The 16,802-nt window shown below is 40.6% G+C and overlaps 1 protein-coding gene across 1 annotated transcript in view; it reads left to right on the top strand.

Moving 5' to 3' along the window:
- The window catches only part of UGT8 (UDP glycosyltransferase 8), a 70,372-nt gene extending 55,126 nt beyond the window's left edge, over window positions 1-15,246 (top strand). The window contains exons 3-6 of the mRNA XM_083174472.1: window positions 2,928-3,070; window positions 7,122-7,198; window positions 7,851-8,070; window positions 10,452-15,246. Coding sequence (XP_083030598.1) covers window positions 2,928-3,070; window positions 7,122-7,198; window positions 7,851-8,070; window positions 10,452-10,800 — 789 coding nt within the window. The 3' untranslated portion in view covers window positions 10,801-15,246. The remainder of the gene's footprint in view (window positions 1-2,927; window positions 3,071-7,121; window positions 7,199-7,850; window positions 8,071-10,451) is intronic.
- The last annotated feature ends 1,556 nt before the right edge of the window (window positions 15,247-16,802 follow it).

Raw genomic sequence — 16,802 nt, 5'->3', positions numbered from 1 at the left:
GTAACTTGCGGCTGGTGGATATGTATAGGAGTCGTAGGAGGAAATTTACTAAAGCTTAAAAAAGGTGATGTTGCCCATAGTAACCAATTAGAGTCTGTCTTTTATTTAGGATGCCATAGAGAAATAAATTACAGAATCTTATTGGTTGCTATGGGCAACATTACTTCTTTTCATTTTTAGAAGCTTTAGTGAATTTTCCCCTCTGTGCCGGGAGGCTGCTGTGCAGTACCAGAGGCAGCAATGCCCCTTTATAGAGGGAAGCACTGGGCACTGCCGTCCACCCTTAATCCAGCTACAGTATGTTTCACTAACGTCCTTGATGGGATACTGGGAATGGTCTTAAGACATTGGGTATTAGAGGGTATCCGCAGGAGACAGGCACATCTATAACTTTGAAGCTGGGTGTACTGGCTCCTCCCCTCTGATTCCCCTCCCAGGAACCAGTTTAGAAAAATGTGCCCTCAGGAGAGGATGCACACTGCTGGAGCTCCAGAGAGTTTGTCTTCAGTTTATTTTCTTTTATTATTTTGGGGTTACTGTGTTGGACTTCACAGTCTCCCTGCTTCGAGGGAGTCAGTTGAGGAGGGTTCAGCTGCAGGCCTCTTAAGGTACCGAGCTGTCCCTGCTGCAGGACCACTGTCCTGAGAGGGTGTTTGTACTCACGGGCATTGCGCTGCAGTGATACTCACCCCCAGCATGCCGCACACTCCTGACACAGTCCGAAGACGTCTGTGGTGAGTAAAAACCGGAGTCCCCACAGTGGGGTACCCCGGCTCATCGTGCGGCAAGATGGCGGCGGCGGCAGACGCGGTACCCTTCACAGGGGCTGCGCAGACCCCTCGTCACAGACTGGCTGCGGGTGACAGTCCCTGGGCTACCAGGGCAGATCCCACCTTTAAACGCTGTACAGTATAAAGGGCGCCATTAAAACTGACAGCCAGCGCCAGTATAAAGATCAGTGAAGCCCCTGCGCCATCACAGGGGGCGGGGCTTTAGCGGAGCGAGGCCAGAGCTCTGAGCGCGCATACACTACTTCCTGCTTCTCCCTGGGCGCCATTACTGCCTCCAGATCACTCCTCAGCGGTGAGGTGTTGGACAGAGGAAATCTGCAGAAAACAGAAATCTTAGCTCAGAAGGGTCTGCATTCATCAGTTATCACCACGATGATTCAGGCCAGAAAGCCGGTAACAAACACCCACTACTACAAGATCTGGAGAAAGTACGTGGGTTGGTGTGAAGAACAGAAGGTTCCCCCGGCGAAGTTTAACCTGAACAGGTTATTGTGCTTCTTACAAGCGGGATTGGATTTGGGTCTCCGTCTGGGCTCACTAAAAGTCCAGATTTCGGCCCTGTCCATATTCTTCCAAAGGAAATTGGCTACCATCCCGGAAGTACAAACTTTCCTTCAGGGAGTGCTTCACATCCAGCCTCCCTTTGTACCTCCCACTCCTCCTTGGAGTTTGGACGTTGTTCTTAATTTTCTTCAATCCTCCTGGTTTGAACCGTTGGAGTCGATAGATTTGAGGTATATCACCTGGAAGGCGGTGGTCCTTTTGGCCCTAGCCTCGGCTAGAAGAGTGTCCGAATTGGCTGCCCTTTCCTGTAAGAGCCCCTATCTAATTTTTCACTCAGACAGAGCGGAGTTGAGAACAAACCCGCGATTTCTTCCTAAGGTGATCTCTTCATTTCACCTTAATCAGCCAATTGTAGTCCCGTCTGCGTCTAGTTCACCGGAGATTCCGGTATCCCTGGATGTGGTGCGTGTCTTGCGTGTGTATGTCCAGAGGACGTCAAGAATCAGGAAGACAGATTGTCTATTCATTCTGTATGACGCACAAAAGAAAGGACACCCTGCATCTAAGCAATTCATTGCTAGATGGATTAGGACTACAATCCAACAAGCCTATGTGACGGCAGGCATGCCGACACCTCCGGTTTTAAAGGCTCACTCCACCAGATCGGTGGGCGCATCCTGGGCGGCTGCTCGGGGTGTGTCAGCTCTGCAACTCTGTAGAGCTGCTACATGGTCGGGGCAACACACCTTTGTAAAATTTTACAAGTTTGATGCCTTGGCCAATGAGGATACCCAGTTTGGGCAGGCAGTACTGCAGCAGTCTCCGCACGTACCCTCCCTTTCTGGAAGCTTTGGGACATCCCCAATGTCTTAAGACCATTCCCAGTATCCCATCAAGGACGTTAGTGAAAATAGGAATTTAATACCTACCGGTAATTCCTTTTCACGTAGTCCTTATGGGATACTGGGCGCCCGCCCTGTGCGGGGGTCTGGCTGCAGTTTTATTTCTGCTGATTAAAGTTCAGAAGTTCACTTTGTTGTCTTCTGGTTCTAAGGTCTAGTTCAGTGACCTTTGTTAAAGAAAATCCACCCAGTTGGTGGTATTATAGTTGTTATTTTTGATGAATGCGGGTGTGCTGGCATGAATCTCACCACACTATTCACACTTATGTTTACATAGGTGACATATAAAGTATTCCTCTCATATGTACATTCTCCTTCGGGCACAGTTTTTCCATTAACTGGTTCCTGGGAGGGGAATCAGAGGGGAGGAGCCAGTACACCCAGCTTCAAAGTTATAGATGTGCCTGTCTCCTGCGGATACCCTCTAATACCCAATGTCTTAAGACCATTCCCAGTATCCCATAAGGACTACGTGAAAAGGAATTACCGGTAGGTATTAAATTCCTATTTTTCAATGTCAGTTCTCACAGGTTACACCTGTAGTAACCCTGGAAGCATTACTGTAAAGTATAGGCAATGTTACATACAGTGGTTTTACCTGAAACCCCCAAACTGCAGTAACTGTGCAATCTGTAAACAGTATATGAAAAAACCCTACCCTACTAAATTTACATAATTCATTCCATTATTTTTAATTATGATGTAATTGTTGTAATACTTTCTGTTCTAGGATTTTCAGACATGGGTGGATGATGTGGATGAAAATGGATTTGTACTGGTCTCTTTTGGGGCCGGAGTGAAATACTTGTCTGATGACATAGCACAAAAACTTGCTGGTGCCTTGGCTAAATTACACCAGAAAGTGATTTGGAGGTAAGTTAGCTTATTATATACAGTAGCTTTATATTAATTATGCTATTTGTGCATGTAATGAAAATGTATTGTGGAAAATACTGCAAGAGTTGGTACAGCTTATGAAAGACTTGTGCATAGGCAGCCGCATGGGGTAGCATATAAGGGGCAACTAAAGCTCAGACATTAAAGTCACATTCAGTTAGTGTTTCCTGCTGAACACCTTCTTATGAGGCCTACACACGTAGAAATTTTGCTAGAGCGATGCTAGATTGCTCAGCAAGATCGCTCAGCAGCACACAGTGCTGCACAGCAATATGCCAGCGATGTTTGCTGAGTGATTTGTCAGGGCCAGTGTTCTGTGATCTAACTAGATTTATCAAGCATGCTGGATCTTAATCGCCGGGTGACAACAATACACCGGGCTGCGCATCTCTATCACTAAGTTGCCCAGAGCATCCAATTAGCTTCTTCATCATTGCATAGATTATACTAGATAATGTAAATCTGAGCTAACATCTGATTTGCTAGCATAGGTCAACTTATCCACTGTTCTCTCAAAGGCTTAAAGCTCCTTCACAAAAAAGGGGAATGTGGCCTCAATAAAAGGGGACATGGCTTGACAGGAATGCTGCAATCGCCTCCCATTTTCCTGATTGTTGGGGCATGCCCAGTGCTCTGTGAGCTGCTGGCCATGCTCCAAATATCTGGGGCATTTTAGCAGGTACTGTATGCATTTGCACCGTACTCCATTATCTAGTTTTTGTTATTTGGAAAATAAAGAAACATCCTAGCAGTCTCATATATGTATAATATATCAAATCTGGTTTATATGTGTTGCTTTGAGAAAATATTCCTGAGATGTTTTTTCAAATGTAGGCAAGTTGTGTGGCCCGCCTTATACTCTTGTCATATTGAAATACAACCTTAACCTTTACAGCATAAAGAAGAATTCCTAAAGGGTATAAAGCATGCAAAAAATATAAATAAATCCTGCCTCCCCTCCTATGAAAACCAACCCTCATCTCAGATCCCTGGTAAGGTGTGTGCAGTGCAATAAGTGTAAATAAATAAGCATTTTTGCACAGTTACTGTAACTGCCGATCCTAGCATTTCTGGGATGTCTAAATCTGCTATGCTCCAACTTGTAGAACTTTAAACAACAGCATATTAAGTTGCAAACAGCCATCAAGGCAAACCACATTTGATTGACCATTGAAGAGAAGTCCTGGGGAATTCAGTCTTTGATCATCGTGTTTATGGGGATTTTTTTTTGTTGCATTTATTATGGTGCCTGGGGAAGAATTATATTCAGTGGCGTAACTTGAAATTTTGCACCCCCAAGCCAAACTATTTTGGCATGCCAATGACTCTCATATCTTCCTCTCCTCTCCTGACCTTCCCTTCTTTTATAACTAGTATCACCAACTGTCTCTCTGCTATCTCTTCACCCTTTAGCATTTCCTTCCACTATTTCATTATCTGTTGACTTGACAATTTAATTCAAGCTTCTTACACTCACTTACAAAGTCCTCATCCAATTCCTTTCCATTTACATCTTTATAAATAATTTTGCTCATGCTGCTCCATACCTTAGGAATTTTCTTCCTACCCCATCAGGCTCACCATCTTCAAAACTTCAAATGGGCTTTCAAGAACCAGCTCTTCACCAAGGCCATCCAGCTCTTATCCTAACCCATTGCTCCTTCCCCACTGATGATACCCATGATCCCACAGTCACATTCAGCAATGCTACTGTAGGTTTGATATGCTGCGCAAAAAAACGAGTGTGAAAATTGCCAAGCAAACATTGTTATTGATCATAATCACCTGTAATGTTTACAGTATAAAGTAAATGTCATGGACCCACCGGTCGCTCCTCCATATACATCATTCTGAACAGCACCGGCCGTGACTTAAGGTTCACTTTGGACACACGGGTCACCTATAGAAGGTATTCTGCCACCAATGCAAGCTCGGATTTAGCTCTTCCGATTGCAGGGTTTGCTTGCGTTCGCACCTTCACACACAGTACAATGTATAAAAAGGTTATAGTGTAAGCCACAATAAGCGTGACTCATAAGAACACAGACTCATAACTGGAAATATGATTTATTTATTTTCAAGAATACTTCAGAGCTTTAGTTACAAAAATGGTTACAAAGATGATTAAATATATTTAAGAACACACACAGAAGAATACAATCTCAAATGAAAATAAAAACGAATAAAAATACAGAAACCTAACTTACACCAATTATCAGGAATCTTTGTGGGGGACTTCACAGATCAAGAAAGATTGGTGCCTTCCCAGCATGAATTGCTGCTTACCCCAAGAAATGGACACTCAATCCCAATGGAAAGGGACTGATATAGCCCTCAGCTGCAGTAGCCCCCACCCTTGGAATTTGCTTACTGTGGTACACTGGGCCCTATAATGAGCCACCCCCCCCCCCCCCAACCTAAGTATCTGAAACCTGAGAATTTATGTGAATCCAGAGCCAGAGTTACAATGTTTACTCAAACCCACCCAGGCCTGGTTTATGATGAGAGGTCCTAATCTCATCTTGACTTCAGACAACATCACAAGATCTTTTCTGTATACCCTCAAAGTGACAACCTCTTAGCGCCCCTGGGTCACAATAAGTTCACAGCAGTTCCGAAGAAATACATTTATATCACACATAATAATAAAACATCATTTCTTCTATGCGGTCATGGGATGGATCGTGACAGGAAATATAATCTTTTTTTACACAACATTTTTTTATTTAAATCGATATAACAAATGTGAGAGACGGTGGCATTTTTAGCCGGTACTTTGCAAATCTCTCACAGAGATGTTGACACTCATATTTTGCACATCCCTCACAGAAATGTTGCATTTGTAGCAGATATTTTGCGCATCTCTTACAGAGATGTTGGCACTCAAGGGGTTAACATCACTGCAATATGTTACATAATCTGGACCGATTGGCCCAGTGGTGCAGCAGCAACCATCTAGAGCTCAACCCACTCAAAACCATTGAGATGGTAGTGGACTTTAGGAAGAAGGCTGTTGGTGTTCCTCCGCTAACAATTGTTGACAGTGTGGTGTCGCTAGTGGACTCCTTCAAGTTCCTAGGAACCACAATCTCCCGGGACCTTAAATAGGGGCCCAACACTGATACTATTGTTGGAAAAGCACAGCAAAGGCTATTCTTCCTTAGGCAACTGAGGAAGTTCAACATCCCACAGAAGCTTCTGCTCCTCTTCTACTCCACAATTGTGGAGTCTGGACTGTGCTCCTCAATACTGGTCTTGTACGGCTTCGCCAGCGAGAGAGACAAATGCAGACTCCAAAAGGTAGTCAGAACTGCAGAGAAGATAATCAGGACAGATCTTCCCTCTGACCTGTGCCTGTCCAGAGCAAAAAGCGGGCAACAAAGATAGTCAAGGACCAACTACATCCTGGCCATGGCTTGTTTAAGCTGCTGCCATCAGGCAGACGCTACAAGGCTATTCCCACCAGGTCCAGCAGAAGCCTAAAAAGTTTCTTTCCTCGAGCTGTTCACCTGCTGACACGTGAAATCATGAACACCTCACTGTCTAGTCGCGCCATAACCCTTTGCACATAATCTAACACAGTGTCCCCTCGGAATAACCTTCTATATGACTGTACATGTTCCCCCACCTGTTTATATTGTTTATTGTTTATACTGTATGCTGTTTACTTGTTTCCCATCTGGCTGCTGCACAGCAAACCAAAAACAAATTCCTAGTATACGCAAGTATACCTGGCCAATAAAGCTGATTCTGATTCTAATGGAGATTTATTCCAACATTGAAAAAACAAATCTTTGCCGCTATAATGTGTACCCCAATTTACTGGTAAAAACACAGCAGAACAAAGTTATCTAATCCTCTGATTACCAAATACCGGTAAAATGTTTACCTGGCACCACTATGCAATAATATTTAGGGGAAAAGTCTTATATTCTAGTGATCCAGCAATATATAATATACGTTGAATATCAGTAGAGTATCCTTTTCGATGAATGCAGTCTAAAAATTATGTTTTTCTTCCCCACAGATTTTCAGGCTCCAAACCTCGAAATTTGGGTAACAACACAAAACTAGTGGAATGGCTACCTCAGAATGATTTACTAGGTAAGTAAATGCCACAACATTATTTTTCAAATGTTTACAAGAAATGTCAATCATTGTAAGGTATAATAATAGCTACAGACAGCCAATTACAACATTTAATTTCTTTATATGCCAACATTCTAGACATAATTATATGACATTAGATTGAGAAAATGAGGATAAATGTATATTATAGAGACATTGTAAGATGCAATAGTACATTATTTTTGTTACTATCATTTGTTAATTGTATAAAAGGGTGGATTGAAATTTTTTTTACTTCATTGTCGTGTAAATGTTTGGACCATAACTGATGTCACACAACTTCCCTTCAAACACCTGGACACGCCTGCATTTTCCCTGACACTCCAAGAAAACATCCGGTTTTCGTTTATTGCCGGCCTGGAAACCCCCATTTTTCATTGTTTTAATCACTGTAACCTGGAAATTAAATTTTTACCTGTTGCATTTTTATTTCCCCTTTTCTTTTTATTCCCCATGCTGTGTAAGGTCAACTATTACAATATTGTAATTATCTTAAATTTGTCCAACAATTATGACCCAGTCAAATGACCTATGCCTTGCTTCAATTTTATAATTGTTAATATTGGAATTATTTTGCCCTGTATGTTGGTACAAACTACTATTACTAATAGTTTCATTAAATTTATAGGTCATCCGAAAATGAAGACCTTCCTCAGTCATGGAGGACTAAATGGTATTTTTGAAGCTATCTATCACGGAGTTCCAATAGTTGGAATCCCTTTGTTTGGTGATCATTATGATACTATGACCAGAGTGCAAGCTAAAGGTATGGGAATTCTTCTGGAGTGGAAAAGAATGACAGAAGATAATCTGTACACATCCCTTTCAGAAGTTATCCATAATCCCAGGTAATCCTTATTTTTAATGTATGTCAAAGCTATGCAATATCATTATTAAAGGGAAAGGTGGCATAGTCAGGGTAGCCAAGAGGGGAGGGGGCAAGTACTGTTTTCCCTGGCCCGGCTTGTCTGGAAACCTGGCTAATGGTCTGAGCTAGCTGTTGCACCTGAGCAATGACATGCCATTAGTGATTGCCACTGTTATGGGTCAACCCAAAATCTTTGCAAGAAATCATTTCCAGAGAGCCTGTGGTATACCCCTATGCCAGTTTATGAATTTTCTATAGTATTTGGTCCTGTAAAGTGTCTTCGCAGCCCTAATTATAGTGTTAGGTTCCTTGTGAGATGTGTTCCATTATTTTTGTTTAATGCAGGTGTTGATTAATTCTGATGAAATGCAGAGTACTAAAAAGTGCTAATAAGAATACTCTAACTCTCCTCTTTTTCTTACTCTCTCTCTCTCTTCCTTCCCTCTCTCTTTCTCTTCCTTCCTAGTCTCTTCCTTCCCTCTCCTTCTTTATCTCTCTCTCATTCTCTATGTCTCTGCCTCCCTCTTGATGCCTGTCTCTGTGTCACTCACTCTTTCCCCACTCTTTGTCTCACTCTCTCTCTTTTACCTCCTCTCTCTCTGACCCTCCCTCTTTCTTCTTTCGGTACTTGTGTATTATCACGGCATCCACTAAGCAAATACCGTAGTGCCCTATTCTGCGTAGTGAGATCGCATCGCATTGGATTACTTCAAGTCAAGTAATCTGCATCCGCTTGCCAAGCTTCGGGCTAATTTTTCGCGGACGCACGCCATGCTTCGGACTCGGTGGTTCGCTACGCTCGCCACAATTTATATAATCAACTACAACCCGACGTGGATAGTGGAGGTATGAAAAGATCGGGAGAACGCGTTCTGCATGCCCTCATGGGGCTCGCTGCGCTTGCCACACTTTGGGGTGACGTGGATAGTGGGAATGTCTTAAATCGCATTGCATGGCATCGCACACAATAAAATCGAATGCGATCACATGCGATTTGCGTGCGATACAATCCACGGGCAGGGGTGCTGTGAAATTTAACAAGTACCAATGCGATCTCTACGCCGGCGTGCATAGTCAAATTGGGCGCTGTGCCAATATACAAGTACCCTTCTTTCTCTCGCTCCATCTCTATCTTTCTCTCCCTTCTTTCTTAACTCTCGAACTCTCTTTTCCTTTCCTCTCGCTTTCTCTTCCTCCTCCCTTTTTCTTTTTTTCACTTCCTACCGCTCTCTTCCTTCTCTTTCCTTCCTATTTTTCTCTATCCCTCTCCATATCTTTCTCTCCCTTCTTCTCCATGTTTCTCTCTCTCCCTGTCCATGTCTCCCTTTCCCTCTCTCTCCATGCCACTCTCTCTCTCTCACATACACATGCGCGCACACACACATACATATACTATGTAGCCAAGTATGCAGTGATCTTTTTTCCCTTCTCTTCTATCCATTTCCTATATTCTTCCATTAGCGTTTTCTAAGCAGGTCTCATGTTAAATCCTTTGTTTTTTTGTGCTTGTTTCCACAGCGAACCCTTTCAATCCAATTTACACCCTTAATTTATCCACTTACCACATTTACTCCCTCTTGCAGAGACTTTACATACCCACTGCCTCTCCCTTCCAAACACTCTTATTATCCAGTGTCTCTTCCTGCAGACACTGCCTTTCGCCATCACCCTTTCCTGTCACTCTACTGTATGTCTCCCTGTCACCCAATGCCTCTCCTTGTCCTCTATTTTATGACCCATTGCTTCTCTCTGTCACTCTTTGTCTCTCCCTGTCAACCACTGCCTCACTATCGCCCTTATAGTGAGGCCATGTCTACTTTTCTGGGAGATCACACAAACACCCCCCCCCCCTTGTCATTTTGTACTGGACTCCTCCCTGCCCACCCATGAGCCAGAAATGCCACCTGATTTCAATTTCAGGAGCATTCTGCACGTTCCGGTAGGGTAGGCAACAGTGGCGGCTCCAGAGGAGGGGCTGCAGCACAGTTGAAAATTCAAATAGGGAAGCCACACACACTGAGTCAGCTTGGAATGGCAGATGGTGGCAGTGGGTGTGGCCCCCTATTTGAATTTTGAACTTGTCTGCAGCTCCACCTCTGTTACTGCTACTGGTAGGCAAGTATGACTTATAGTAGTTATTTTGTACTTGTACAATATTAATTGCTTTAATGTCATTTTTAGACACTGCCTATTTAGCTATTGTGTGTACTGTATCGTATCCTTAACTTTGGTTTTGACTCCAACATTTACTGTATTTCTTATACTTTTTCTTTACAGTGTAACTCTATAATATTTATTAGTAAAACCTAACCTATCCTTTTTAATAATATCTTTTTTCTTTTGTTTATTATCCCAACTCAGTTATCGTCAACAAGCACTGAAATTGTCTAAGATACACAAGGATCAGCCAGGTCATCCTGTCAGCAGAGCCACTTATTGGATTGATTATATCCTCCGCCACAATGGGGCTGAGCATCTTCGTGCTGCTACCTATGACATAACCTCTTATCAGTATTTCTTGGTCGATGTTGTATTGCTTGCCCTTTTTACTGTCATTTTAATATGGTACATGCTTTCAAAGTTTGTGAAATACCTGCGGAAGAGCAGAAGTACAGAGCAAAGCGCTGTTAATGGATTTTGCCATAATGGCACAGCAAATGGCAAACACAAAAAAAATGGTTATATCAGACATAAAGAAAAAGTGAAATAAATAAGCACAGCCCTGGTTTAAAGGATAATGTAAAAATAGCCACTATAACATGGATTCTAATTCCTATCAGTACTACTGCAACCTTCAGCACATCATGGAAAAATACCAGTTAGTAGTCCTCAACTATAAAATCCCATGGCCATTCATTTCAATCTTTATTTATTCTATTGCTATTGCTTATTTCCCATTTAGTGCATTTTAGCCTTTCCGAGCACTGAAAGACTTGAAATAGAATTATCTACTAAAACTTTTAAACAGTCTCTCTCATTACCTTGTAGTTAAAGTGTAACTAAAAGAGAACATTCAGTAACCACTTATACTAATACCTTACAGATATTCAATTTTTATTATGGAACACCATAGTTATGTGACTGATCTTACTTCCTTTTTAATACTGGGTCCATGTACAGCATACTGTATAATTTATATTTATTTAAAACATATTTATATGAATATATTTGTGATTGTCTTTGTCACATTTGATATATCTACATATATATTCATGTATAGGGGGGTATTTAAAGTGGGCCTATATTTTCGACAGTGTACAGTATATATCGGCACATTGGAATTTGGTCCCCACCAAAAAAATCATCAGGGACCAGATCATGTAGTGATTTGGTGGTGTTCCAACTATGCTGCGATTTTACCGCCTGCAGCATGCAGAATTAGCATCCACCAGTGGGCCCCATCTCACAGTCCAGCAGCAATGGCGTGTACACCATCCCTTGCTGCAGCATAGGATGAGCGGTACCAGGTAGGTGCCCTCCTGACGTCTATTGCAGGTGTTACCGGTGCTCCTGGGACAGAGCCAATTAATTTTGCAGCAGCGGGTGTGCCACAAAGCTCTGTTGGAAGAGCAACGCTCACACTTGGATACCTACAGGTGGCCCTCCTGGGCTTGAAGCCCAGAAGCAGGGGTCTCCATTGCTTCTGTGCGTTATACCTTTGCACAACCCATCAATTTGCTCCCCATAAAAAAACCACTGTAAAATATACATAACCAAAGAAATATATAGTCAGATCATATGCCATTCTAATGAGCAAATTTCTAAATTGACTCCTGTCCTGTTTTTGTCATGCCCTGTTCTAGATTTCTAAATGCACCAAAGAACATTTTTCTTATTAACTTGACCTTTAATACCGAAAAAGTAACATATCCACCCATGTGTATTCTATTCTAAGTAGAACATTCCAACTGAATACCCACAGTGTTACAGTTACTTTAGTGTCCAGAGTACGAGGCAGAGCTGCATTGAGGCACATGTAGATAATGTGATCTGGCATATAACTGTTCATTTATGCCTTTTTTGTAAATACACATGGAATGGTTGCATAACTATTGCCTGAATTATCATATCTACTGCTACTTAAAAATGTTCTTTCCTAAGGGGTGCTGTATCAAGTTTTAGAAGAGATGAAAAGTAGAAGTTGCCATAAGGAACCAATTAGCTTTTAGTATGTATCAAGCTTCAAAATGTAATAAAACAGAGTGGTAAAAAAAACAGTCAATTAGCTACTAATTCCTTTTTTATTAAACCCAGCCTGTAACATGGCAGTTAGGAGCTGATTGGCGGGTTGTTTATTACTCTTCATTTTAAGCTTGAAACATCTGGCCCTAAAAATGCAGCCAAACCTCCACAAATGGCATTTTTGAATGTTTGGCTGCTTACTGCGTATGCATCAAGCTATAGAATGGTATCAATTCTAGAGCTTGGATGCAGTGGATAGCCCCATCTTTATGTGACATTACCCTATGGAAGTCTATGGACTTCTATTGCATTGCTGTCATAGGGAGTGCTGTCCTTTGTTGAAATATGCTTGTATACAGCATAAGTAAATGGAGATCAGTGGCGTTATATTCAAAATGCAATGCGTCATGCACCTTGCCTCCTGTCATTTAGCAAGCACAGTCTATGAAAGGACAGAAACTTATTGGTTGCTATTGGCAACTTCTCTATTTTAGCTCTCAAAGGCTTTGCTACATCTACCCAATAAATAGAGGTACCCATTTTATTTCTAGTTTAAGTCTGCGATTGCCTGAAGGCCACAGAGTTATCTGCTGCCAGGCTCCTGCTCCTAAGGGGGCACCTCTCCTCCCCTGCAAGTTTAAATCAGGTAATTGAAAACCATTGATATTGCATCTGTAGCTGACTACCCCTCCTAGCAGGATAGATAGATGTCACACTCTCTTTATTTTAAACATAATATACATACTGTAACATACATACTGTACATACACACATGCATAGATATATATATTTAAGGTGGTATGTGTGTGTGTGTCTGTGGGAAAAAGGGGCACTAATATTTATCTTGCCTCTGTGGAGCTGGGACCACAGGTGGCAGCTGTGGATTGCACATTAATAACCATCTAATGCATGCTATGAAAAATCCCTAAAGCTTAAATGGCCAATATCTTAAAAGAGCAGTAAAGTCACATTTTATATTTGTTCTACAAGAGAAAAGGAAATATTTTAAAGCTGCAAATACCTCATACAAGATCAATCTTATGAAGCTTCCCGCTACCACATTACTCAGGGCTCCATCAGTTTTTTAATGCAGTAAATTAATTACACTTAACATTTTAAAATGGCAGCATGTGTGCCTGATTGGTCCTCCCTCTCACCACCTGCCCACTGTTTTTTTTCCCCTTGGGTTATGAAAACAACTATAGGCACCAAACATTTTCAAGCCACAGAAATAATGGCTGCATGGGGCAGTACCTGGGTTGCAGATTAGCAAAGGGAGATGCTTAATTAATACTTCAAAGCCCATGCTAAGCTATTCATGTGCTTTATCATCAAACTTTTTTGTTATAACAAAATCATGGGCAAGCACAAAATGTGGATCCTTAAAAGCATAATTATCATTGCACATTTACTGTAGACTTCAATGATATTGGGTAGTTTTAGTATTTGTAGCTTCATTTAAGTTGTCACTAATATTAATTGATGACCACTCTGTATCCTGATTCTTAAAAACAAATATACATAAGAACTGGAAAGGGTGATTTTTATTTTTAAAGAATGGTTCTGACCAAGTATCATTGAAAATTTAGTTTAGCAGTATTTGAACATGGCAGAAGACATAACCATTATTTCTGGTATTGCTTCTAAATGTGTTCCAAACGTAAATGTTCAAAACTAGTTACACTGGTTTCAGATAAGTAAATATAATTTGCATACATTATGTGGGATCAGGTGTATATGATCGGCAATTAGTATTTATCCGCCTAGTTTCTGTGTTATATATGTATATCTTACAGCAGTGTTATTAAACAACCCTCTCTCTGACGCCTATTGCTGTGTACTACCCAGTGTACTATGCTGGCATATTAACAAGGAACACACTAAAAGCAGACTATGCTAAGTCTATGATTTTAATGTACCTGTAACTGAGACTGAGCATAATATGTGAAAATGATTGTAAAGAAAATGTTGTATTATTCAAAAAAATTACTGTACAATAGATAATTCTTCAAATATCCCTTTAGAAATCTCTTTACTTGGAATTCAAACTACACATACCCTGTATGTACATAGTGAACAGTGTTTTATTTATTAATACAAATGCAAACTATTTTACTGTTTTTTAATTATCATACATACATTTTGCCTTGTAGCATTATCCACCAGGAGCTCCATTCATTGGTAGAAAACCATGTTTTTGTGACATACATTAATGAGCAAATAAGTACTTGTAAGGCAATGATTGGTGGAGAGAAGTTTAATGTACAGATAAATATTGTTTCAGTATTGGGAAGAATTGGTTGAAAATGAAAGAATAGACTATTTATTTATATATGTCAAATAGCTATTTCATTTCAAATGAAGGCATTAATGGGAATGTAATCCCTTGTAATGCCCAATGCTTGGTGAAGGTCCCCACTCTGTTTCCCCGAGCATGGCTGGGGATGATCCGTGCACAGTAAACACTGTTTTGGGCTTTCAGGTCCAGGCCTTGAAATTATAGTTTTGCAAATATAAAAAAAATCAGATTAAACTAATCAGAAGTAAATTTACACCAGGATTAAACAGAGCTCTTGAAGAGGCAATATAATCTAACAAATAAATCTCTAATCTCTAGAACTCTCACAGCACGGGATCAAATTCCGCTGTTGAGCAATAGCAACACACTTTTCTGACTTAATGTTTTAAAAAAAGTAGCTCAATCATAATGCAACTAAATGAAATCTGCGCTCACACCAGATTGTAAAACCCTGAGGACAAAGAATATAGTATGTTATAAATATATAGTTAAATTATTACTAACATAGGGAGCCTACAACATTTCACAGCTGAAACATTATTTTGTATAAAATTACTCCTAAAAAATGCAAATAAATATGTAAATAAACATTTCTGAACAGTTAATTTAACAAGCATCATCTCCTTGTTTATAAAATGTGTATACTTAAGGCATTTTAAAATGTCTATCTATCTATCTAAATATATATATATATATATATATATATCGGGTTGTGATGCCCGGCACACCAATTCAATCATTGCAATGTGCCCGGTGCCCTCACAATAAAGAAATTTGTACAGGAAAAGATGCTGGCGGCACTCACAGACTTTTCAAATCAGGGATGCAATAATCCCAAACAGGCAGGCTGCGTTCAACATTTCGATTTATTATCGTCTTCAGGAACCTGAAGACGATAATAAATTGAAACGTTGAACGCAGCCTGCCTGTTTGGGATTATTGCATCCCTGATTGGAAAAGTAGATTTTCACCTGCAAAACAGACTCCCGAGTGCCACTTTCTCCAGGACACACACACACACACACACATATATATATATATATATATATATATATATATATATATATAAAATGCCATTAGGATGATTCCATGAGGTCAGTGTTTAACAACTCCAGTCCTCAGGAACCACTAGCAGTTCATGTCTTACAGTTCAGATCTCCTCTGTATCACAATTTAAATAATTATACTACCTGTGGCTCTTTAAAACGTGTCAACCAATAAATTAATTCAACTATGAACCAACTAGGAGGTCTTTACAACATGCACTTTTAGAGATCCGGAGGACTGGAGGTGGGTGGAAACCACTGCCTTATAGGGACCATTCATCAAAATCTACCTGTGCAATTCATTGTTGTACTGATGCTTGGGTTGGGGGAAAGCAACCATGTTAGATATCCTTGGTTCATTGATTCTGACCAAAAAGTCATTGAGATCAGTGAATCAGGAATTTTTAACATGCTGGATATTGGCTTTTCCCCAACAGATCAGAGATCATCAATGTTAGCTGATCTGTACGTCTGATCACGACCAGCAGAATAAGGAATATTGGCTCTGACATATACTCTGCATGATATGACGTGAGCAGCTTAATTATTATTCCCTCTAAGCTAACTTGTCTGGAATTCATATACCAAGTACCAAAGTTGCTTTGAGAGATCCTGGAAATATCTGCTAAAAATAACAATGTCCGCTCACACCGACTGTTATTTTAGTATACCGGTAAATAAATACCAATGCGGCCAATTTCATTCATTGAAGTTAAGTTAAATATTGCACCCAAAAAAGAACAGTCGCTGTGAGAGACGCTGGTATTTTTAGAGGATGTTTCTAGGATCTCTCACAGTAATGGTGGCAATCAAAAGGTTAAATATTTATTTCAACAGAAAATGTATTGAAACTTGGGAAATGTTTTACTTATGAGATGAGTTACCCAGTTATTTCCAGATGTCACTGCCTGGTCTGCTATATTTCTGAATACTTTGAAAATTTGAAGATTCTGCCTAATGCTGGAAAAAAACTATAACCATCATTTGCATAATATATATACAGGTTATATACAGGTTTGTCATTTTAACTTCTTTAAACAACCACTTTGTATCTAGGATATTAAAAAAGAACATAGGTCTTTATTCTAGTTCACTCGCAGAGGCTAATTCTTTCTCAAATGGGCAGAACCATGTGCACTGCAGGTGGGGCAGATGTAACATGTGCAGAGAGAGTTAGATTTGGGT

Source organism: Crinia signifera, chromosome 1 (assembly GCF_055691185.1).
Source record: "Crinia signifera chromosome 1, ASM5569118v1, whole genome shotgun sequence".
Lineage (NCBI taxonomy): Eukaryota > Metazoa > Chordata > Amphibia > Anura > Myobatrachidae > Crinia > Crinia signifera.
Note: the sequence above shows the minus strand (reverse complement) of the source record. Positions and strands in the feature narration are given on the sequence as shown.